General features: G+C 42.1%; 1 protein-coding gene and 1 long non-coding RNA gene across 4 annotated transcripts in view; one reads left to right on the forward strand and one right to left on the reverse strand.

Annotated features, from left to right (window-relative positions):
- NTNG1 (netrin G1) overlaps positions 1–26608 on the forward strand; it is a 512747-nt gene that overhangs the window by 457318 nt on the left and 28821 nt on the right. The window contains exon 6 of one of the 3 annotated variants that reach the window (XM_029618449.1): positions 3345–3512. The exons of the other annotated variants lie outside the window; for them this stretch is intronic. Within the exon in view, the coding sequence (XP_029474309.1) occupies positions 3345–3512 (168 nt within the window). The remainder of the gene's footprint in view (positions 1–3344; positions 3513–26608) is intronic. 3 annotated transcript variants of the gene reach the window in all.
- On the reverse strand, positions 5845–19112 carry LOC115100169. Its single transcript, XR_003858983.1, has 3 exons — positions 18999–19112; positions 12252–12393; positions 5845–7301 (listed from the first exon to the last, which is right to left on the reverse strand). It is a non-coding gene; the product is annotated as an uncharacterized LOC115100169 (long non-coding RNA).

Here is a 26608-nt window from a genome sequence, read left to right on the forward strand (position 1 = left end):
ACTTGACCTATCAAGATGCATTAATGTATGTGAACTTGTGACCATATGAAAACAACAACTGGGCTTAAGCAGGGAATTACCATTATGCATGTGGAAGAACAGACTTTGAAGGCGTGCCTTCATAGTGGCTCCTCCCAACGGGAGGGATGATGAACCGGTGTCATTTTGTCCAGATGTGCATGTGCTCCCTTTTGTGGAGGCTGTGCCTGCCTGCATTCTCCTAGTACATGCAGTGTAGCACATCGGCACACGCTAAAAGGGGGGATTTTAAATCCACGGTGCGGGCAAATCCCGGCAGATAACACGCGCGGCCGAGCACATTTTCTAAACGGCCCAGCCAGGCGTGCATCTGCCTGAACGCGTGGAAGAGCCGGGGTTTAGAAAAGGCGGGCCGTGGGCGGGGTCTGGGCAGGGTGGAGGCCAGCCAGGAAAATTTCCTCCTCAGAGGAAGTAAGTTATAAAACAAAAGATTTTAGAAGATTTAGATGGGGATTAGGGGTGGGGTCAGAGAGGGGAAAATGGTAGCAGAGTAGTTAGGAGGTTAGGGAAGTTCCCTCCCAGTCCGCTCCTTTATTGGAGCAGACTGGGAGGGACCTGGGGATAGCCCGATTGCATCATTGCACGCTTTTAAAGAAAATCTCCCCCCTTGTGCGCCACCCGCGTGCACATGTGCACGCTGATATAAAATCGGGCGCGCATGTGTGCGCGGGTCTCAGATCTTAACATGTGCGGGCATGCTATAAAAGCGGCGCGTCCATGTGCGCGCGCCGGGAACCGCTTGAACATGGACGCGTGCGCGCTTCTTTTAAAATGTGCCCATAAGAGTAGACACACTAATATGCATTTGACATAGACCTCTTCAATTAGTCGCAAGCCTGAGGCCTGCACCCAATTTCCCTAGAGATAATTGAGTACGTATTGTACAGTGCATGGCATCGTTGCAGGACAATAGGGAATCAGGCAGTGAGGGCGAGTCAGAGTGCAGAAAGGTGCAGGGCAGTTTCTTTGACTTTCAATTATGCCGGTATTTTTTTTTTTCCCCCACCAGGAATGAGAGGAAGATTAAAAGATAAATAGAAATCTCTCTCCCCACTGTTTCCTATAAAGCAGAATGGCCCACGTACTTTTGAGCATATTGAGTTGCGGCAGTCTGGTGACTGAAGGTTGGGAAAGGATTGTTGGCTTCTTGCCTTGAGCTACAGCTGAGCTCGCAGCTGGAGAATGCTCACTGTGCTTTCTCTGCCCAGTTCCAGATGCTGGTGATGCCCAGAGAGCAACTCTGCAATGGTGCTAAACCTATTGTATAATATAGGGAAGAGGGCCAACCTGAAAACCTGCAGAGTCGGACGAGGGGGTATTTGCCTTTTACACAGATGTACAGCTCTTTAGAGCCACTTTCTTCAGCATCCCATGTGACTATTTTAATTTGTCAGGGTCAGCAAATATCTTTCCACAGGAAATGTTTCTAGGTCCCAATTTTCAATGAACACAGCTGCCCTTGCAGTGAGAGATAAGGAAGATAATTCTGAAAGAAATCTGGCCAGGTACTACTCGGTGCACAATCAAAGAGTGGAATCTGTTGCCAGAGGACATTGTCAAGGCGGCTGGCATGGCAGCCTTTAAAAGGGATTTGGACAAGTTAATGGAGGAAAAGTCCATAACACAATATTACCGAGGTAAATGAAAGAAAGCTGGGAGTGAGTAACAGGATTTAGGTCTACTGTATGGGATCTCCTGGGTACTTGCAACCTGAATTGGCCACTGTCGGAGACAGGATGCTGGGCTCGATGGATCTTGGTCTGTTCCAGTAGGGCATTTCTTATGTTCTTATGTACCAGTGCTAATATTTATCATTTCTAAGGGTAACTAAGCAGGTAGCCAGGCAGAAAATTGCCTTCCCCTCGAAGCTAAAGTATGCACACTGTACATTTTGACACTGGAGGAAAAAGCTGGGGCAGAGAGAGTTTAGGGAAGCCAAAGGACAGGTGGAGATTTAATTTTGATTTCATTTGAAGTCCCTGCACGTACCTTGCATCAGCTGTAAAGCAGGTGTACAGTCTGCAGATTCTTTTATACCCATGAGTTCTGCCAGCCCTGAATTTTCAAAAGGAAAATCCGGGGGAGGGGGATGGTGTTAGAAGATTAGCTTAAAGGTTCAAGGGTACCTGTAAAAATTTGAGATATGTAACAGACAGACAAATGGAATATATATATATATATATATATATATATATATACCTGTATGTATATATGTGTATGCATATATATTATATTTATATGTTTTTATCTATATGCATATACTGATTCCACCAATTAGATACTCTAGCCCAGTTCTATAACTTAAATTACAATAACCATCCTTTAATACCTACCATTATTTTTGTTTAATTGTTCTATCACCAAGGTTTATTGCCAGACGTTTAATGTTCCCCACTAAAGTTAAAGTTAATGTTACAATGTATAAATAGTACGACCTCCAGTCATACTATTCCACTGTTTATAATGTGAACCGATGTGATGTATGCCAACGAATGTCGGTATATAAAAGCAAATAAATAAATAAAATAAAATACCAGGAGTAGGCAACTCCAGACCTCGAGCACTTCAAATCAGTTGGCTCTTCAGGATATCCACAATGAATATGCATGAGATGTATTTGCATGCAATGAAGGTAATGCATGCATCTCATGAATATTCAGTATATCTATCTTGGAAACTTGACTGGCGTGCTGCACTCGAGGGCCAGAGTTGCCTTCCCCTGATATATATACACATACAGTACAAATTTACATATGTGGTAGTCTTATAGTTACTGCAAATAAAATTACACACAACTTTATTTAAGTAGAGAAGCGTAAGTTAAAATATTTAAAAACCTGTGAGTAGTTAAGGCATAGCTGTGTAATGACTAGGATCTACACTCTGTGTTAAAGAGGGATTGAAAAGACCTTGTCTTGAGATCTTCTTTGCACTTCTTCCTATAATTCTTCCATCGCCAGTGCAAAAGAATAGCAGATAAAAATTATCCATTCCAGTCAATGGAAACTAAGCTTACAGAAACCCTGACAAGGTTTTACTGCTGCCAAAAAGCTTCAGTTTCACCCGATCGATCTCAAAACAGCCAGTGTCACTTTCATCATTTCAGCATCTGATCGTTCTCCTCCTAACCTGCCTGAAACTGATGCCACGTTCATTCCCGTCCATCTGTCTGTCATCCATTGTACCCGTGTGTGCGTTCCCATTCAGTCCTCCTCTACTCATGCGTCATCTTTACCAAGCATGCGATTTGCAATTATTCTGCTACGGTATACATTTCTGTATACATTTCTGTTCTTCCTTGCAAGACTGTGAATGCAACAGCCACTCCAAGCGATGCAGTTACATCGAGCTGCTCAATAGAGTCATTTGCGTGAGCTGTAAACACAACACTAGAGGGCAGCAGTGTGAGCTATGCAGGCTGGGCTACTTCAGAAATGCTTCTGCAAAGCTGGACGATGCAAATGTATGCATAGGTTAGTTTCATTATAACTGGCTTTTGTTCTGTGCCCTTTCAGCTGCTAGTGTCTACACCCTTACCTGTTCCTTTATTCTGAGCCTTATTTACTAAGCATTTTGTCTCCCCGTACTGACAGACTGGGAGAAAGGCCTTAGTAAATCAGGCCTGTGCCAGAATAAGCTCTTTCAGTGGATAACAGCGCCTCTCGTGAAGGTGGTTGATTCACTTGTGCTGCCCTTGGAGATGTTGCCAGTCAAATGAATCCATGAATGCAAGGACAGAATTATACTGTAATATGTTTTGGGGGAGGGTGGCCTTAGAAAAATGCAGAGCTTTGTGAGAAAGAGTGGACTAATTTGAAGACATAGAAAGCATGCATGGGCAGATGTTTCCAACCTGGGAGCAGTACTGCCACTTCATAGCTTCAACCTGTTGTGCTCCATGTCTTCCCCTGCTCCTCTCCCCCCCACCCCCCCCCCCTCTCCCGCCCATGAGCATTCAGCTACTGCTTCTGTGGGGTGAGTTCATGAACAAAATAAAGGTTGAAGCTTTACCAGCCAAAGGTTTTGAACAGGTACAGATTTCTTTCTTTTTTCTGAAGGTTACCATGTGTCTAATGTGCTACATTTGATTATGAAAAACTGGGAACAAACTCCATTAAAAAGTATACTGTTAATATCATCCCAAACCTTCTAATGCAACAATCCACGTGCTTTAAAAAAGTGACCGAAAAAAGCATGAAGAAAAGCTCAGATAATGTCCTTGCTAATTCATGAACACCTGAACGCAACAAAGCACCATTAATAATAATAAAAAAAAAAAAATCCCTAGAGGGATAAATGGTTTATTTTTAAGGAACAGACCTATTAGATCTCAGACAGGTTTTATGAGCACAGAAAACACATTCTGCTCAACAAAACCCATAACTGGAAGAAGACATTGCAGATGTGGAGTCTGGGCAAACATCCTCACATTGCTATGTTAATTGCCTCATGGTGTAGCATAGAAATACAGTTTTAATGCAGAAGGAATGATCGAAGTGGTTGTCCTGTTGGTTCGCTACCGGAGAGAAACACGGCCTTATTTTTGACTGGTGTTTTCCTTTTCATGCCCACGTCAAAACTCTGTTTGAAAATTGACTCCACATTTTCGCCATTTGTCTTGGTTCCCAGTTCTGCCCCGTGGCAGGTGGAGCCAGTGTACTACCTTCTTTTATAAAAGCGTTCACCTGGCACCCTAAGACACTGGGAGCCGCTGAGATCATGGGACTGCAGACGTACGCTCTCGCTATCTTCCATGTCATGTTTGTTCAGTTCTTGATACACTTGTACCTATGGAGGAACCCTTAACTGTGTCCACTATATTCTCTTTTACATATCCTCAAACAAAGGAAAATACAACAATTTTGAGATTACTGAGTAACTTGTTCTCATGCTATACAAAGGAGCAAGTACAGCTTAGTCTTAATGAAATACATGACACCTGTAATACCTGAGGCAAATAAAAATATGACAGAACTATCTCACCAATCCATCAAGGTATGGACTCTAGTTTTTCTAACTTGTTGGTACTGTCTGTATGCAATTGTGTCTAGTACAGTGTTCCTAACTCTGTACTAGAGGCACGCCCAATCAGTCAGGTTTTCAGAATATTTATAATGAATATGCATGTGATGGATTTGCATATGCAGGGTCTCCAATATATGTAAATCTCTCTTTATCTTTTTTCTTTATTAGGATTTATGAATCGCCTATATCAGTACTCTAACTGATATACAACTAAAACAGTCACAAAATAATGTAAATAAAGACAATCACAAAACAATTGACATCTAGTCATAAAAATTCACAGGGGTACCATAATAGTCCATAATCAAGAAAATGAATGATGCTAGCAAATGTTCAGTCCCAAAAAGGCTAATAGTAGGCCTGTTTAAATAGCCAAGTTTTCAACATAGTTTTCAAAGCCTTCACTCCATCAGCCAGGCGTAATGCCTTTCCCATGCGTATTCTTTACAGACATCCTAAAACCATACTATTTAGGTGTGCCTCCAGGACTGGGTTGGAAAACACTGATTTAGTAAGCTGACAAAACCTGGCATGAGGGAAAAACACTGGTTTTCCTGGATGAACACTTTAAAACAAAGAAGTAGATGAATTGCTTATAAATAGTTATTTCAATTCAAATTAAGTCTAGTCTGGATAGCTAGCTAAAATATATGAAATAGAAATCAGTTTTCCATTTTTTAAATGTATCTATATGTCTTTTAAATCCAAATAAATTTCATATATGTATATGTGTGTATATATATATATATATATATATATATATATATATATATACACATGCAGATGGACCACAGTTTGCTGGATGCCTTCTCTGCAAACTGAAATAAAAACCATACCAAAAAGTACATTAAAACTATATGTTAAGAGTTTGGATTTCAGATAATGCACAAGGAAAGCTATAGCTAAAATCACAGGCATAGCAATTCTCCCAGCTTCTAGTTAACATTTAAATAGTATAAGGTCAGTCAATTTTGAACCTTTACAAGCCCTTTAAATGAAAAATGGCTTGTTTAGTAAAGCCCTGTATAGATAGCAACTCTGTATTCCCAGTAGATTTGTATTTCCTTGGAGCTATCATTTAAAGGGTTCCTAAATGATGGTCAGAACTGTTTATGCTTAATTCAGTATGACACAGAAAGCAAAATAAACTTGCATACCATTGCAGACTTTTGTAAAACTGCCTGGCATTCTGAGAAATGAATTAAGGGAATGTAAACATCAATATGCCAACTAGAAACTATTTGTGCCTTGTGAAAGAAAATTAGGGTTTTTGGGGGTTTTTTTAATACCTAGTTCTGTGCTTGGGACTAGAAGAGTCAGTCTAATGATAATGATTGCTTGTTGTGGACACAGTTATTTGAGGCATGGGTTGAATATTCTCCTCTCTTTACTAACTGCTTTGAAATTGTCCCTTTCTCAAATTACCACAACAAGATTTACCTGAACATGGTACATTGAAATCCCAAGTTTAACCCATCTAATCCACTGTTGCTTATCTGTCAGTGGGTTTCCTTACATCCTGATAAAAGAAAAAAACAAACATTAAAAAATGTGACGTTACTGTAGTTCACATTTTAGAGACGGTTAAACAGTGCCTTGGCAAAATGAAGGCAGAGGAAACGCCAGTGTTCAAACTAATATCAGTGATCTAACATTAATAACCAGCTGAAGTCCAGTAGTTAAGATGCATGTGGAAAACAACAGAGCTTTTCCTGAACACTCTATTATCATTGTGCTGCAGCTTTGATAAAACCTATGCAAGCTTCACATTAGCACCAAAGGTAACATTCCCCAATGCCTCATGGGATTAGGTGCAAATGAAGGACAAGTGCTCAGAAGTCCCTGTTATCTGGGTAACGCCGTGGTACTGCAGACACCTTGGAAAGTTATTCAGGGGTTCCAAACTGTTCTTGTTCACTTGAATCTTTATAAAAAGTTAAATCAAGGCAAATTTTTGTTTCTCTTTATACCTCAAACACTGGTCCCCTCCAATGAAGCACACGGTAAGTGCAAGAGGCAAACTCTGGAGCAGATTCACATTTTGGTAAATCGATTCTTCCTCTTCCAGCAGCGCATATGTCTCACATAAAGGAGACTAATTGCTCCCCTCCCCCACGCAAAAAAAAAATAATTTTCTATAAATGTTCCAATTGGATTGCCAGATTTCACTTTTCCAGATTTGCAAATGGCTTCTTATGTTAGAGACACATGTCCCCTCTTGAGGTTGGAATTGAGTCCTATAAGAAAAGAAAACCTTTACAATGGATTGCTTAACAATTTCCAAGATCCAGCACATTATAGAGTTACAAATATTTGTGATACTGAGGTTTTAAGTATGTTCTTCATGTATAAATCACAGCATATTTCTATGTATGGAGTATTTTCATACACATCACTGTAGGTAATAAACTAATTATATTAAACTAGTGTTGGAAAAATAATGGAAATGTTTCGGTGTTATGGAAAGTCTACATTTGCATTTCTGTTCATGCTGATCATGCTGATTGTTTTAGAAAATCAATGTTATTTATAAAAATATAATGTCAACTCCAGTTACAAGAGAACCATGTAAAATTCAAAATGCAGTATCATTTTTAAAATTTGTGATTCTATAAGTGCTCTTTAGCAGTCATTTAGAAACATCTTTGCTTTTGACAGAAGTATATCTTGATTGGATTAAATTGCATCATCCTGATCAATTGCAACAACTGAATTTGAATTTGAAAATATTCAAATCAATTGGAAAAACGTTTGCAATGAAGATGCATTCAGCAAAATGGACTGTATTTGCAAAACTGGGCAAAAGAAATGCTTTAGCAGTTAGCCAAGCTGAAATTTACCTTGAATGCTTGTTACCTTATTTAATCATGATTGTATTTTCTAAAATGAAACGGACAGCTATGCTAATGAAATTTATTAATAGGTGCATACATTGCTGAGATGCATGTGCACCTAGGATGATTACCCGAGTATTTGTTTTGCTGCCTGTTGGAAATAGATTAAACTGTGCATGATGAGTCAGTAACAATTTGATTTTTAGGTGGTGGGTGACGCTGAACCTGCTTCGTGCTTATACTATTCGTGACAATGGCTTGCTTAGAACCACCCCCAGTTTTAATGTAATTTCAATCATTAAGTGTTGTGTCCTGCAGGATATGAATGATAAGCATTTAATCAAGCAATCAAAACTAAGGAATTGAGGGGACACCCAATGGTCAGTCATAAACAGTGGGGATATGCCCTAATTGATTATTGCTACTCATGTGCTTAAAAATCAATGACGAGAGTAAAATAGACAACAACAAAAATTGAAAATCTTGTTTTTTTTGTTTTGGCATACCATTGCAAGCATTTTGCCTGCTCTTTCCCTGTCCTCTAGCCAATTATGCAGTCATTTTCACCAAGAAGGTAATTTTCAAAAGAGATTTACGCACCTAAATGGGATTTTGAAAATTGCTGCTTTTACATAACTCCTTTGAAAATTCACTTCATAGGGCTGAATTTTAAAAAAGGTTTTATCTTTTGAAAATTCTCTCTCTAGCTTTTAATGTTTAATTATGTACTAGTTATATACAGTAAAGGTTCTTTGTGCCTTACTGCCAACTTAAGTGCCAGTCCATGAGGACTCTGTGGAAGTAATTTTCAAAAGGATTTATGTGCGTAAAACTGGGTTTTACGCACATAAATATACTTTGAAAAATTGCTGCTCTGATGTACGTAATTCCTTTGAAATTTAATTGAATTTTCTAATGGTTTTACATGCGTAAATGGGCTTTTTGAAAATTGTTACATTAAATGCTATTTTTACGTGTGTAAATGCTTTTTAAAATGACCTCCTATAGTGTCACTGTGCTTCCAATTGAACATGGAAGTGTGGAATTCCACCATAACCTGCAGAGCATAAGTAGCCTTGCAAATACTGTGCACTAACTTGGGAATGTATAAGAGGAAAAGGTGAATTGCATGGTTGCTTTTGTCCTGAAGGCTGAATTGAATCAGCTATAGAAATATTGCGTCTCCCCAGATGATGGACCTGAGAGACACGGTTTTAATTCTCTCCAGGAGAAGGAAGCGATTATTTGTCTGCCACGCCAGTTAATTTATGTCAGCATCGCTATGATAAACCAGCCTTGCCAGCCTTTGATAAAACACTTGTGTCATACAGCAAATAAATACATGCTTTATAGTTTCCACATAGTTTTATGGGACAGAGTAGCACATTGAGAAGAAGCTAATCGGTATTGTTTTGAAGTATTAACGATGCATGACATATGGCTCCATTTATCCCCAAAACAAGGGAAGGTTACTGACTGAGTACTTGGGCTGCAGGCTGATTTCCCTACATAAAAGCTCCCGATTGCCTGATTAGCATCCACATTGCCAGTTTTATCTATGGCACCCACCGAAGCTTCCCACTGCTCAGTGCTCTCCAACTTTTCTTATGGCATGTTAAGCCTGCCTGTTTCCCTAATTAACTTTGTTAACTAATTGACACTGCCTTATGGGGATGGAGTTGCCAAAGATAATCCATTCTTCTCCTGCTTGTCATCTTCTCCTAATCTGCAATTTACAGCAGCACAGAACATAATGCACTAAAATAAATGAGCAAATAGAAAATTGCAGCTTGTAAGGAACTTTTATTTCTCAGTACCTAAGAAAAACCTTTAGTTGCCCCTTTGGAGCCATTCTTCTGAACTGTGTTGCGGCTGGACCAACATCACATCATAAAACAGTACCCGCCCTTGGTTTCACGCTGCCTGTGGTCCTGTGAGCACAGAACATGCTCACAAGAATTTGCTAGACCCTAAATATCATGCACCTTCTCTTTCATGTTTTCTGGCATTCCAGCTTGGGATTTATTTTGAAAGTCTTCCTTTCTGCTACCCAACTGTGTTTTCTAGTCATTTGCAAAACTTGCTAGAAGCTCAGGGAAGAAAATGAAGTTTTCTAGGTAAACACCCTCTGAATTGCTGAACAGGTAAAAATTGCTGAAACATCAGATATTTGCTTTTTTTGAGCAAACACTTCACAAAGGAAGACTGTTGGAGACAACTTGTGTATATTTGTGTTGCATTAAAATGTAATAACATTCAGCAGTACTCAAAGTATTGAATGATATAGATGAGATTTTAATAATTTAGAACAAAATTTGCACTGATGGCATATTAAGTTGTCCAGTAGACAACACAAGGCTTTCTCAGTGGCTGCTAAACTAGCTCGAAATGTCCTACCAAATGGTATCTATATTATAATCACTTAACTTTGCTGAACAGCATGGTAATATGTACAGTATGCTTTTCCTCCCTGTTTATCTCCTCTTGTGCATTGTAGTTATTTCATATAGTCTGAGAGAGGAGATATAAATAAATAAATTGAAGGAGTCAGCCAACCTCCCAACTGTTTCTTGAATGGTCTTCCTTAACCAAATACATTAGAAATGCTTCTTAGTCCTCCTGGTAGTGTGGCAGCCATGTTGATCTGTCTGAAGTATGAGTGTGTTGTCTTGTTTCTGCAGAATGTAATTGTAACCGTTATGGCTCAGTCCATGATCGCTGTAATGACACAGGATTTTGTGAATGTAAGAAGTTAACAGCAGGGCCTAAGTGTGATGAGTGTCTGCAGGGATATTTCTGGCACAGGGGCTGTCAACGTAAGTAACTCTAGGAGCTGCCGTCTCCTGCAGCTTTGCTGCCTCTGCTTCTGTTTGCTGGCATGTGCAGCTACTGTGTACAGAGTACAAAGGGCAAAACTCCTATAAGCATTTACAAGTCGATTTCTTAATGCTTGAACCTATATGGCATTTGAATGCAGGGACAATGTATTGACTTTGTGACTCATTTGATTTCAGTCTGCTTTTAGTGCTGTCTCCCTTTGCCCTGCTGACACCCGGAAAAGCTTGTACTTGACTCTACACCATTGTCTTGCTTGCTATGAGCTGAATGCTACAAGCTAAATTAGAGTCACAAAATTAAGGTACCAAACGTGGCATGAGTTCTTAGTAAGAGGAGAGATAATGTCTTATGCATGTTAACATATTTAGCTTATGAAATGCTGCCCTCTGACTTTAGAACCATGTCTAGGCCCAATGGAAAACTCTGGGCTTCCTGATACAAAAAAAAGAAAAACAAAGATTGTATGATTATTATGTATTGCAGGAATAGTTTTTAGTCAACTGGAATGTTGAACAAGCATAGATTAAACACATTAGTGGTATAGTACCTTAAGGCAGCTACCATGAGAGATGTGTGTGGCTCATCAGCAGTAGAGATTACGTCCCTACATCAGTGCGACCTGTAATGAACCTGCTGAAGCCTCCCATCATTTTTCTGGTAAATAGAGCTTCAACCGTCGATGCCTTCCTGGTGCTTCTCTAAATAACACTACTAGGGAATTTGGCATTTTAGCCAAGTGGGAGAAAATACATAGGGTGTAATGAAAACCAAGATTTATTTTGGCAGAGTAGAGGCGGAATTTGAAGATCAATAAGCATCTGAGCAACTTGGCTAAGCCATTTCTGGAGAATAATAAGAGATGCAATGTCACATGAATATTTTGAGTCAGCCATTTTTTGTGTTAATCCTAGTTGAAAATAAATAACCACCGATCAAGTAAACTGCAAATTTCGAGGCCACTGCACTAAAGTGTGCAGAATTGTGTGCACCATTTCCCTTTTAGTGTGTGCTGTTTTGCTACTGGGACTTATATGCAAATAAGCCTGGTGGAGAAATAATGCGCATCGTTTCTCTGTGGAGTATTTTGCTAAATCTTTCCCTATACCTCATTGAGGTACAATTTACAAAATGGAGTTTGCAAATCCTCTTTCACATGTAGTTCAGATACGTATTCATAGGTAATGCACTATTTTGTGTACTTTTGCATCACAGTCACTTTTGCATCAAAGTTTGTAAAATTTAAATTGCACAAAATATGGCTAGGTGGTCCCATGTAACAGATGCTACTAGTGAAAGTAGCACTCAAAGTGGTCTTTGGGCAGTTGTGCACACTTCAGTTCATCGGCTTCAGTGCCCTATTTACTAGAGATTTTTCTTTATTTAAGTATAAAAATGGGAGTTGCTCGACACACTCCGTTCCTGGAGTGCTGCAGACAGGATAGCCCCAATGAACAGTCAGGAGATTTACTGGTATGCAGTGCTTCTAGTTTGGGGTTTATTTCCTGTTATGCTTACCCTGCAAGCCACTCCTGAGTTCACCTTTACTGCCTCAGGGAATCTGATCAGAGTATGGGAATTTTCATCCTGTTTTGCACTTGCCTCCAGCCTTGAAGGGGGATCCGGGTCCAGTGCGTAGCTGCTGCATTCAGCAATTTTTCTGGCGGAAACAAAGGAGAAACACTCTTAGGTACAGCACACCAGGCCTGCAACTTTCTGTTGGCCTGAGAAATGAACAGAAATAAAAGAGAGCTGTGGAAAATTAAACCCCCATTGGAAAATAACGTTCCACGTGCAGCAGATGAGGAAGGAGACATTTCATACATGCAAAGAAAAAAGAAGAAAAGGCCAGCATGCAGAAAATAAAAGTTTCTGTGACGGCTTATCTCTTCCCTTTGCAAGAAGACACCACAGCAACACTTTGATTTCTCAATGCTTTTATAAAATTTCACTCCAGGCATTGCTGAATCACCACTATTTTTGCTATCGGCACTATTTTCTGTACATTATTTTATTTGCTTATTTAGATTTAGCTCACGCCATTTCATTGATAGCTCAAGGCAAGTTGCAGTCAGGAACAGGAGGTATCTGACTGTGACATTATTTTTTCTCTTATCACTATTAATCCTACAGCACCTTTTATGTGCACTGTAAATGGAAAGAATTCAGCTAAACGCCTTATGCCGTTAGTGAAGTTTGTTCTAAACAACCAATGATACATCAAACCCTCTTATTATGAGTACTTTTCTTTGCATTTATACACCTGGAGTTACAATATATGGGAGGCCGATATTCAGCACCAACTAGCCAAAATAGTTTGGATTTGTGTAGCTAAGTGGTGCCTTTTCAGTATTTGGCTATGATCAGAGGCTGCCACTAATGAGTGGGAGAGTGGGAGAGTAGGAGAGAGAGAGAGAGAGAGAGAGAACGAGCCTCTCTAGAAGGCCTTACTAGTAGTCAAGTATTTATATCTCTATAGGAGGGGCATCTAACAGCTTGAGGTGAGGTGTTGGTGGTGGTTTAGGGTTTAGGAGCCAGTTTTACATGCAGAGTGAGATGTATGAGCAGCACAGTACACCTCGGTGAAGAATTGACATCATCTGGAGTGAAGAAAGTCTCATAAAGATTAAATTTTGTACTATATTATCTCACCCTAGCTTGATGGTACCCTGTTATAGAGTCCATCAAGCTAGGGTGAGAGAACATAGTAGAAATGTCATCTTTGTGAGACTTTCCTCACTCCAAATGACGTTAAATCTTCACCAAGGTGTACTGTGCTGCTCGTACATCTCACTCTGCATGTAAAACTAGCCCCTAAACCACCACCAACACCTGACCTCAAGCTGTTAGGTGCCCCTCCTATGCATATAATAGTTGCATACTGTGAGGGCCTCCCTAGAGGGGCTCTATTTCTTTCTCACTCTCTCTCTCTCTCCCTCCCTCCTTCCCAGGAATGGCCAAAATGCAATTTAAAAAATGTATCGTGAATTGCATTATGGACTTTTTGGTCATATTGCACAGCTTGATGCCAGGAAAAAAGTAGTAGTTATTTCCAGTGGTGATATTGCCCCTCATTTTCATAAATACATGCCTAATCCTGCCTCTTCCCAAAATTTGCATTTACACTAGCATTATCGCATGCTTTATGATGTTAATATATTTTGATGAATAACCCTATTAGCCTGAGAAGTACCGATGTTCAGCCCTATCCTGCCAAGTTAGCTGGATAAGTTAGACCAGCTGTTCTAAACTTAGCCAGATAAAGTTATCTGGCTATTAGATTGCTGTGCCACGGAATATCTCAGCTAAGTTATTGGCCGATACAGTAAAGCGCGGCCGCGGTTACCCTGCTTCTAACCCGCTTCTAACTCACAATTTGGCCGCGTAAGTCCAACCCGCGATTCACTGTCCCTTTTAACTCATCCTTACCGCTTCTTTAAATCAACGGGTAACCCTTTCCGCCCGCAGCATGTATATGAGATGTAAGCACTTCGATTAGCTATTCCCTCCCATACAGTAATGTGCGCCCCGACTATCGTCTTTTTAACCTGCAGTTTACCGCGTGTTTAACCTGCTAACTTACCGCCTACCCTTACCCCTGCGTTAGTGTGGAGCGTCAGGTCAGAGACACGAAATTTCATGGGCAAATGACCCCCTCACCACCCGGGACCCTTACCCTGGCGTTAGTGTGGTGTGACAGCAATAGGCAGGCTCCGGTCAAAATCCCCCCCTCCCGAAGCAAGGCACAGGGCGAAAATCGGCTCGACATGTCATTAAAACAAAAGTAAATAAAGTGTAATAAAAGTAAACTTTACTGCATGTGAATTTTCTTTGAACAGTCCTCTCTCCCCTCCTCCCGAGGCGTGCACTGCGGTTCCCCTGCCTCCCAGGGGCAGCCGGCGGCGAAAGCGGCTTCCAGCAGCCCCCGCCGGCGAAGGTGGATGAATGGACGCCCGTACACCTGGATGAATGCATGCCCGCCGGCGAAGGTGAGTGAATGAATGCCCGTACGCGCCGGCGGGCGTGCATTCATCCAGGCGGAGGGAGCCGGCGGCGAAAGCGGCTTCCAGCAGCCCCCGCCGGCGGTGAATGAATCTGCGCCTGTGTACGCCTGTGCATGCAATTTGGGCGCTCAAGGCGTGACGTCATGGCGTGTGACATCGGCGTTTGCTAATGCACTGCCTTGAGCGCCCAAATTGCACGCACAGGCGTACACAGGCGTGCATTCATTCACCGCCGGCAGGGGCAGGGGAGCCAAAGCGGCTTCCAGCAGCCCCCGCTGGCGAAGGTGAATGAATGCAATTTGGGCGCTCAAGGCAGTGCATTAGCGAACACTGACATCACACGCCGTGATGCCAAACGTCGTGACGTCACGCCTTGAGCGCCCAAATTGCATGCACAGGCGCACATTCATTCACCTTCGCCGGCGGGGGCTGCTGGAAGCCGCTTTCGCCGCCGGCTGCCCCCAGGAGGCAGGGGAGCTGCGGTGCATGCCTCGGGAGGAGGAGAGAAAGAGAGGACTGTTCAAAGAAAATTCACATGCAGTAAGTTTACTTTTATTCACTTTATTCACTTTTGTTTTAATTTTTGCCCTGCGCCTTGGTTCGGGAGGGGGGGGGGGGGGAGAGGCTCGCAATCCCCCCTGGTACCTGTCATTTCAAACGTCATTTGAAATGACAGGTACCAGCGCACCCAGGATACTGTATAGGTGCTGTATAGCGCTCTATACAGTAAAATGGATTGCGTGGGCCTAACGCTTCTTGGACGCAGCTTGCATTTGCAAGCTATTTAAATACAGTCTGGAGTGTTAGGTGATCCGAACTGTGCATGCGGCAAACGCGGGTGCGCCCGGCACTAACACACCTCTTCCTACTGCTCCTTACTGTATCGGCCTGTTAGCTGGATAAGTTTATCAGGCTAACTAGCTCAGCCGGATAGCAGCTAAATTTTGCCCACACAGAAAGTCTAATTAAAAAGAACTTCAAGGCGCATCTAGACACCTTGTGCATATTTCACCCTATAAGCTTGAGAAGGAAGCTCTCTTTGGCACAATGCAAGAATTAGGAAGGGCATTATTAGTAAATCTGAGATACTGAAATTGGATTCAACATACCCTGGCTTATGAGTGAGGTTCATTCCTGTTAAGGTATGTGCAGAATTAACCCATCTGGAGACTCTGCCTCAGGAACCTGGCCTTTGACATTTACCTGTCCTCCTGTTTTCAACACATTACATTATCATGACCTTGTAAAACCCTGCCCACAGGGATACTAGGATGTCTTTTTTTTTTTTTTTAAGCTTTTATTTTCTATTTCAGTAAGACTGGAAATGTAAAGTACATGGGGACATAGTACTACATAAGTCTTTTACATTAGCAAATGTTAGATTTATTTTTTTTTTATTCATTTTCATCATAATACAAGCAAGATGTATTCTTACTATTAGAAAAATAAAAATGCAGTCATCACAAAGAAGCCTAAATATGTAAATAATATTACAGGAAATACACATTTTTCCATCAAGAAAAAAATATTGCGGGGAGGCGGACATCCAGGAGATTTTCCAAATAAAATAAAGAAACAGGCTTAATGTTAAGCAACCTCTTATATTCTGGCTCCTCAGACCTGTTAATACTAGGAGAGATGGTCACTATACTCCTTGAATTTGTAAATGACTTAAGCTGTTCGGGCAAAAAGAATATAAAACATTCGTTTTGGGATCTAACAATGCATTTGCACTGGTATCTCAGTATGAAGGAGAAACCTAAAGAAACAATTTGTGCCCTTAAAGCAAGAAATTCTCTCCTATCTTGTGTTGCACGAGCAAAGTCAGGATATATTTGCACTTGAGATCCATAAAAAGGAACAGATATACTTCTAAAATATCTTCTCATGACTTTGCTTAGATCTTTCTCCGACACAAACAATACCAGGAGAGTTGCACGCTCATAGAATTCAGCTGTTCAATCCTGTGTTAGATTTTCCAATGTCTCAGGGCAGTTAATCATAGAAGCTTGTTCTTTAGAGGAAACAGGTAGGAAATACATCTTGCTAATACAAGGAGTCTTTTCTTTTTCAAATTTAAGAATTTCAAGAAAAAGGGGTAGATTTTAAAACCCCTGCGCGCGCCGGTGCACCTATTTTGCATAGGCCGCCAGCGCGCGCAAAGCCTGGGACGCGCGTAAGTCCCGGGGCTTCCTAAAAGGGGTGGGAGGGGGTGTGTCCAGGGGGTGTGTCTGGGGGCAGGGGGCGGTCTGGGGTGGGTCCGGGGGCGTGGCGATGATTCGGGGGCGGGCCGGGAGGGCGGTCCCGAGTCCCCTGGCACTGCGGCCTGTGCCGGGGGATGCCGGGGCGGCGCGCGCAAGTTACGCCTGCTTCAAGCAGGCGTAACTTGCCCAACAAAGATAGGGGGGGGAATTTAGGTTGGACTGGGGGGTGGGGTAGATAGGGGAAGGGAGGGGAAGGTGGGGGGACGCGGAAGGAAAGTTCCCTCCGAGGCCGCTCCGATTTCGGAGCGGCCTCGGAGGGAATGGAGGCAGGCTGCGCGGCTCGGCTACGCGGCTCAGCTACGCGCGTATCTTATAAAATCTGGTGTACTTTTGTTCGTGCGCGTATTTTTTGAAGATCTACCTCAGTATTTTTTTAAAGTTATATAGGAAATCTCACCCACAATTTTAGGAAAATTCAGAAAACGTAAGTTTAAATGCATGGAGTTGTTCTCCAGGTTCTCAAGCCTATGGGAAACACTAGTTAAATCTTTAATCAATTTAACAATTCACTCCTGAGTTTTCTGCACTGCTCTTTCCATAGAATCCATCCATGGTTTAATCTCTTTTAATTGATCTTCACATAAGTTAAATTTAATATTTAGATTATCCAGCTTTGCATTGTGATCCTGTAGCGAACTACCCAGAGCGGCTACCAGATCCCAAATTGCATCCAAAGTCACTATTGCTGGTTTAGGAGGTAATTGAAAGTGGGTTAACTCACCCATTTTCCTTCCAAAGCGTTTTCCACCAGCAAAATTTTCCCCATTGCAGTTCTAGTACTCTCACACTCCTTCTGCTCCCTTTCCGGGGTCGATGTAACCGGCACACCACCTGGGGTTATCGATAGTCCCGCGAGAAGTGAGAGATTCGAGGGCATTCCTCCTCTCTGCCCCTCTCCCTCTGGATTCGCTGGAGCCGCATCGGGACCTTGCATCACAGCTGACAACGGGAGTTCCACCACCTTTGGAGCCCGAGTAACCGGGGGACTTAAGGTAATTTCCCCCGGTGATGTTGATGCTCCTTCATTGATCACCGCAGCGGGGGCTTCCTCCCCCTGTTCTGTTGCTTTCCCGGTGTATGTGGTAATAAGACGCTGCTCAGAGGGAAAGGCCGAGTCAGAGAGGTAAACTCGTACCTTCCCTTTCCGGTGGCCATTTTTTTTTAGGTAATTTCCTGAGGCAGCTACAAACGATATTACCACAACCCGGTTCACGCTGCCATCTTGCTTCCAAGTGTTTCAGCAAATGTTAGATTTTTAACCCACAAGGTACATTTATAATGCTGTTAAAATCTGTTCTATAGTTCTTGGTTGTTGGAAATAATGGAATCCATTTGAGCAGTGGGTAGTGTACGAAAGACTAGGGGGCCAGAGTCATCAATAAATATTTAGCTGCTTAAGAAGACACACAAGGCCCCGAGACCTAAGACAAGCAGTCAAACATGAATAAGATACTAGATGTTTGTTGGTGAATGGAGGCTTATGCTATGCAGAGTGCTGGCCCTTACTTTCACTAATATCTCTGTCACCATCACTGTGGCTTATTGCATTCTTTACCTCCCCTCCCTGAAATGGATGATAGCATTTCTGTTTAGTTGCCATGCCATAAAGCATTTGAGCATATTCGTATGAAAGATGTATTATAAAATATATTATAATGCATTATAAGTTGAGGCATTTGTCTTGTCATTAGAAAAAATGGACATTTGGAAGGTCTGGTTAATTCCACAAATTCAGGCTAATCCCTAGCAAACCTGTGAGAACTACTCACACTCTTCTGCTCCGAATTCTTACCGTATGATTTAACTGGAGCTATAAATACTGTGCTCATTTTTTGACAAGTGTCAGAATCCTTGCAGTCTCCGTTTCAGACTGTCCACAGTTTTAGCATCTCCAGGCAGGAATATAACTTTAGTATTAAACGTTTTACATGCTTCACGTCTCTTATAATAGGAATAGTCTTCTACTAGTGCTTAGGGAATCTGAGAATATTTGGCACCTGTTTTATAGAAGGTGAGAGAGAGTTCTCTTGATAAACTGAGCCCTTTGTTTCATGGAAATATCAGCTTCACCTGGATGTTTCTGAGTGGCAGAGATATTTCTTTCCGGAACTAGAAATAAAGAAGATATCAGCAATAAGGACCATTTGGTAGACCCACTCTGCTGGTAGGAGGTTGTTATAATTTGGACATTTATTTTCTGTAAGTGTCAGAATGGAAAATCCATCACATTGAGATCAATGTACTAAAGTGCAAATGGGTTCACAAATATGAGAGCAAAAGAGTCAAACTCCACTTGTAATTGCATTTGCAAATTTTAGGGCATGTTATTTCTCGCTGGTGAACCCATTCGCAAACCATAGCAAAATCATTAATGAGCTGAGAAATCATGCAGATCTGCATATGTTAAATTTTGCACAGAAAATTACTCAAATGAGCAATTCCCCACAAAACTTAGCTACATCTCAGGGAGGTGTGGTTAAGGGGTTCTTTGCAAAAAAAATTGCAATTTCTCTATAACTGTTTTGCATAGAAGTCATCGCAGGAACCACTTGCATGTTATGCAGATGGTCTGCTACCATGAGCAAACATCTTGAGGTATCAGGCCCTTCCTAAGGAGGCTTCCATGGCTTAGCACATTACCCCCCTTGTGAGGAACAGTTGCCACATTTGGTGCTCTTGGATAAAGATAATGTTACATATTGTAATCAGAACTTCAGGTAAGCTCAGTGGGGTAGATTTTAAAAATTTGCGTAATCGCGTACTTTTGTTCGCGCACCAGGCGTGAACAAAAGTATGCTGGATTTTATAAGATACGTGCGTAGCCGCGCGTATCTTATAAAATCCGGGGTCAGCGCGCGCAAAGGGTGCACATTTGTGCAACCTGCGCGCGCCGAGCCCAGCGCGCGCTGCCTGTTCCCTCCGAGGCCGCTCCGATTTCAGAGCAGCCTCGGAGGGAACTTTCCTTCACCCTCCCCCCACCTTCCCCTCCCTTCCCTAACCCACCCCCCCGGCCCTATCTAAACCCCCCCTTACCTCTGTTGCATGATTTACGCCTGCTAAAAGCAGACGTAAATCTGCGCGCGCTGGCGCGCCATCACCCAACCCGGGGGCTGGTCCGGAGGCCTCGACCACGCCCCTGGGCTGGCACCATGCCCCCGAGCCCACTCCCGAAACGCCACGTCATGCCCCCGAAATGCCGCATCATTTTGGGAACGCCCCGACACACCCCCCTCCCCGCCCCTTTTACGAAGCCCCGGGACTTACGCGCGTCCCAGGGCTCTGCGCGCGCCGGCGGCCTATGCAAAATAGGCGCGCGAGGGCCCTGCGCGCATAAATCCGGCCGGATTTACGCACGCAGGGCATTTAAAATCTGCCCCTATAGAATTATCTTCTAAAAAATGTACAAAACCTTTCAAACCAAGTAAAAAACTAATTGACTTGTAAAAAGTGTCCTTTTTTCCTTCAATCTATAGGGCTCATTATTATTGTGACTTCTAAAAATACAAGAACCCTTTTAAATTTGACTGTATAGGACTTTTAGATTTCCAGTATTAAAACATTAATAGAATGATGTTGCTCATTTCAGCATTCATCAAACCTCTGAAATGTAACATCTTAGTAATTCATTATAGATTGATAATTTCATAAATATATGACTATTTCCAGTATAATGGTTATAGAAACATGGTAATACTTAGCAATACAGTATGCAAGCATTCATTAGCCGCAGGCAAGATGAATAGCTACCTGATCTGTTAAAATGGGATATTTGTTCCAACAGATTCTATCAAATTAGATAAATTGCATAACATTGTCATGTCACTCTTTAGTATGTATGATATAAGCCAAATTTTGTGCCTTATTACATTATTCAACAGATGGCATAATTCAAAAGCGCCATTAGCAAATCAAAGAACCGTTCATTTGTCAGGTATGCTAGCACCCTGATAATACTTCAGAAGATGGGAGACTACCACTCACACAAGAGCTCATTGATTTAAAATAGAGAGCCGGATATTCAGAATAAACTTAGCCGGATAAGTCGGACTTATGCAGCTAAGTGGCGCCGCTGAATATTCAGCTATAGTCAGAGGGCACCACTCAGCCAAGTAAGTGACTTATCCGGCTACATTTTTAACCAGATATTTCAGGGCCAGGGAATGGGTGGTTTAGGGAGGAATCATTAGCTGGATAAGTTATCCTGCAAACTCTGGTTGGGCCACAGGACCACAGGGCTGTCCTAAAGTTAGCCAGACCCCTCAATTTCTTTAATGCCATGGTTGTACTAAATTCCAAGATAGTGTTAATTTCTGAGTATTTCAAATATTTATCTACCTTTCAAAGGATTCGGACTGTCTGAATTTCTCAGAATATGTCCAGTTATGGACTCTGTTATTCCTCTTATTTATACGTTTTTTGAATAGACTTTATTTAGTGATTATTATTCAATTGATCTGTCAGAGCGTGTAGTGGGAAAAGGTTGTAAGACCATTTTCCTGGCTATACTGTAGATTGCTGTGGAATCACAGAAGTAAGCAATTAAATTTGTTATATTTCAGGGGAATTATGTTCACTATTAACTGCTCCCTTCCCAGATACTCTTTACTCTCCCATGGACCCTGTTGGAGCTACAGTCTATAAGCAATGCTCCTGTTAGAAACTAGTTAGGGGTTGGAGAGAAATACTGCATGACACTGAGATTTGGCCTTGAATTAGCAGAGAATCATAACTTGGTAGTAAATATAGTCCATTCTTTATCATCATTGCAAATAATTTTAGAGTATGAGGCCAATTTAAGGCATGCTAGCATCAGCCGTTAATGCCTCTTAATTAGCTCTTGTTAAAGTACATGCTAATGATATGTAAATGACTGTGTTAATTTACTAGCATTAACATTAGCATATTAACTTGGACATTATCTCAAGAACTTAACAATACCTTCTCGAGGTGTAAATACGTTTTTTGCATTCAGTGGTGTATGTTCACGTTTGCAAATTTTAATGCAAGTTATTTTTCTATAAGCTATTAGGTAATTATCTGTTTTGCAGTTTATTAACTCAGCATCCCTTATTTTGTTAAAACTAATGTGAGTTAATTAACGTGCATTTAGTGCAGTTAACGTGTACAAACTGGATTGTGCATACTAACAGCGCTTTGGACGCACATAAATCTTTGGAAAGGTGTTAGCACTAGTGCCTCAGCCTCTTATTTAAAATAGCACTAGACAGATGCACAAAATAGTTCAACACAGTCAATTATTGGACTGGTTATGCTGAAATGCTTGTTTTATACAGGAAAACAATGTTTTATTTCATGTTGTTCATAAACAGTGTACCTCGGTGCAACAATTTTTATTCAAAATGCACTCAGACTGCTTGAAATCTAGATTATGTGAATAAAAGCAAGTTCATAAAATAATACACTTTTTGAGGTTCATATTCAGCTGTGTTACATTTGGCAGCTCACAGGAGGGCCCCTTGAGCTGCCTCACTCATCCCCAACGTGGCTGGGTAAGTCCCGTGCTCAGCACATGCCTACTGTTCTGAATGTTGCCTAGAGTGACTCGAGATTCCTCCAGCTGCTGCTCCAGCCACTGTCCCTTAGGTGCTCACACGTGCATATATGTGCATTATATAAGGCCCCACAGTGGGAAACACTGAGTGGCACCCTCCAATGACGTCAGGCTGCTTGGCCTACTTAAGCAAGGGCATCGAAGTACTACTCTGCCTCAGCAACAGGTTTCCTGCCTTAGCAGTGCATGTTGCCTTTGAGTTCCTAGTTCCTGTGTCCTGCATTCCTGATTTTTCAGCCAGCCTTGCCTCTTCAGCCTTACCTTGTCTAGCCTTATCTCGTCCAATCTTATCTCATCCAAACTTCCTTGTCCAGCCTTGCCTTGTATTGCCTATCTCATCCAGTGTCTTCTGTGTGTCCTCTTCCATCCTTGGCCTGACTTCCAGATCTGACCTCTTTCCTGGAACTGACCACCCTTGTCTGCCGCTTGCCCTGACCTTGGCCTGTCTCGCGGCTCTGTTATGCTGCCTGCCCTGACTCCGAAATGCCATTGGACGCTTGCTCTAGTTACCGACCTAGAGACCTGCCTAAGATCTGCAGCCACTAGAACCCAGGGGCTCAACCTGCAGGGGAGGTGGCTGGTAAAGGTCAAGCGCCAGTCTGTCCCACTACAGGCACATTCACCAGCTGCCAGCATAGACCTCGTAGGTTCACCTACGAGGCTGCATCAACTATGCCACAACACAAAGGGCTTACACCCACGCCCACTTCACAGGCTGCTGGCCAGCTAGCAAATACATTTTTAGCTAGTTAAAAATGTATCCGGAGATGCCAGGGCAGTCACGTCAGACCAGTGGGAATTTCAAACCTTGACACCTGTCCGGCTAAGTACCAAACTTAGGGGGTCATTTACAAAAGCTTGCGCACATGAAAAGGGATAACTAAAAAGGGGCGGAGTCGGGGTGGCGTCTGCCCCAGAAGAGGAGGGGTCGGGGCGGATGCCGAGAAGACAGCAAGGACGGCGAAATGGTAAGCTTCCGTATCACTGCCTATTTCACGCCGAATAACTACACCTTTTATGGTGTAGTTATTCAGTGTGACGCCGGCAGCGATTGCACCGCGAAGGTGCGATCGCTGCCGGCTATCGCAGGACCTCTCCCCCCCCCCCCCCCCCCCCCCCCCGTTTCACCCCCCTGTACCACGGGATTCAGAGAGCCTGGCAGTGTTAGTAAATCCAGGCCTTAGTTGGACAAACAATCAGAATATGTGCTTCATTAGACTACTTTTGATAGGTTTATGGTGCATTTTTTCATTGATTAGGGATCAGTTAAATGAATACCATACAGGGAGAAAATTGCATTCCAGAACCTGCGTTTTTGAGGGAATATGGCATAAAACAAAGCAGGATTACCATCGCCATTCAATAACGTTGTTCTGGAATATATTGTGGGAGAAATGCAGTAGTCAGGTTAGAGTTATTACCTGTTAATTGCTAATTTAAAGAGTGATGAGGATGGAGATTTATATAGGTATTCAGGGTCTCTGGCCTTTGTCTAATTTGCAAGCCAGCGAGTATTTAATGAACAAACAGGCCTGCTCCCTTAACGCTCGCCAATCCACCTCTCCCGGGTGCTCAATCTAATATTTAAATTGGGTGCCGTGGTAAAAAGGAGGCGCTAAGGGAAATTGTGCACCCCTAGTTTCTCCTCGGCAGCGGGCACCCAGTAGAGGTGGCTGTCAGCCAGTTAGGAAATGGGCGCTCGTTAATTGAGCGTCCCGTTTTCTAACCTGACTGCCGGCATACTTTTTTTTTTCCTTAATTCTCCTATTTTGGTTCCTCCAACTTAATATTGCAATGATGAAAAAAGGAACCGAAAAGCAGTATTTTCAGCTTTTCTGTTATTTTTTTCAGGCTCCTCAAGAATTAACGCCTACTCTGGGCAAGCGTTAATTTTTGCAGGTTAAAATGTGCTCGTCTGGTGCACATTTTTTTTTTTTTTTTGGAATTGGGGGAGAAAAGCTCATCATCATCATGCATTCGCAAGTGATGAGCGCTATTACCTTCACGGGGGGTTGGACGCGTGTTTTGTATGTGCTAATCCCCTTATAGCATAAGGGGTTGTGGATGCGCATCCAAATCCCATGTCCAACCATGGGTTAAACAGAACGCTCAGCTGAGCGCTCTGTATTTCATCAGCCTGATAGAAAAGTAAGAATTTTACCAACCTTGCAACAGACAAACAACCTAGCTGAAGATGGCTACCATGCTCACAATAGGGCATTTTAGATTTGTCCAGTTTATCATTATCTGCTCCGTTCACTGTTGACTGTAAATGATTTTACTTTTCCACTGAATTGCATCTTCCCCTGACCTTTCAGTCTAAGATCAATAAGGTCCTGGAAGCACAGGGAGATAAAGATGGAAATTTTCAAAGCCATTCATGGGGGATAAAAAGTCTTTTACCAGCATCCATCAGCACTGAAAATTGCCGTCCCTGGATGCATCCTTTTAGCTGCATTAAAAGAAGGCGTCCCTGGGTGGGAGGGGGAGCTTGGTCGGGGGAGGAAAGGAAAGCATGCAGATTTAATTTTCAACGTATGCACTTTCACTTTCAAACTTGGGAAGAAGTTCACAGACTTTGTACCGAAATGCAGAGTTAGAAAATTGCCCCCAGGGGGACATGCCCAAGCTCACCCGAGAAGACCCTGGCAGAAGAGGGTCTTGAAGTGGTGTGCTAGGATTTCTCTAATCACTAGACCCCCTGCTTCCTGACTCATGTGCAAGATTAGTTTAAGCTTGTGGCTGAGGCTTGAAGCCACAGATGTGGCCCAGTGCTCCATGCATCTATAACACGCCATCAAAGGAATGCATATCATTAGATATATAAGCCAGCCTTGTAAGCATGTTGATGGCACTGACTGCTGTAGGGCCACTGAGGGCCTGTCATTTGGGACAAATGGATTGATAAATCTCAGCAGTACACCAGTGGCTGGAGTGCATATCAGCTTGACAGATCAGATCCACTCTGTGTAGAACATGTTTTACAACATTTGTGAAAATCATGGCCCAGACCCTCAAAATGATTGGAATTATTCAGCGCTTCCTTGCCAGCAGTCAATTTTATGGATACAGGTCACACTGCCTTTCAGTGTTTCTCTATATACATTACAACACAGGATAAAAATACAGATAAATCAATGTTCTTATGCAGTTCATTTTAAGTGAATCTACTTTTCTAGCTGAGAAAACTGTAAATTAAAAATTATCAGTTTAGTTAAGCATCTATGAAATGAGTAATTTTTCATTAAGCTTAAAAGAAACAACTCAGGGTGAGTGTTAAATAAGTTTGACATAATTCTTTAAGTCTGTGTAAAGAAAGGAGAGGTAAAAAGTGAAAACATTTATAGCACAATAAGGACAGACTTGAAGGAACAGAGAAAGCAAGATGGCTCAGAGAAGGACAGAGGTTTGGAAATTTGGACTGCTTGTTGGTATCTTCAAATGTTAACACAGACATAATATTAACATCAAAATACAAAAAAATCCAGCTATGTGTAGAACTCAATAGAGACTTACTTACATTGCAACCTTCATACGTAGCCTCAGTAGAATAATGGCTTATATTGTCAAGCCTTTGCAACTCTGGGCTTGAATAATCATAGGTTGCTGTAAGTATTAAGATGCAAACATTGTGTGGGTACTACTAATATTTGCTCTCATCGCTTTCCACCAGTTTGGTAAATAATATCTTACGTCCTGAAGTGCTCGCTCCAACACAGCAGTGTTTCGGAGTGTTAGACTCCTTCCTCAGGGAACTTCAGGGAGGTAGTTTACTGGTGCAATTCTGTGTGGAAATACAATATAAGAGTTCTGAAAAATGCCAAAAGGCTATTAGTATAACAAATGGCTGAGATTTGGAAGCAAAACAAAAACTTACTGTGAGATGATGATTATGGTCAGTCGAAGTAGCGGTGAAAAACACTGGCTGAGATCGCTAGAAAACACATGAAAGACAACGCAAATGGGGTGCAGGGGGACCCCCCTTATGAATAAACTTATGCGTTAAAATAAAACATCTTTAGTAAGTTTTAAAGT

The sequence above is a fragment of the Rhinatrema bivittatum genome, chromosome 10, assembly GCF_901001135.1.
Source record: "Rhinatrema bivittatum chromosome 10, aRhiBiv1.1, whole genome shotgun sequence".
Lineage (NCBI taxonomy): Eukaryota > Metazoa > Chordata > Amphibia > Gymnophiona > Rhinatrematidae > Rhinatrema > Rhinatrema bivittatum.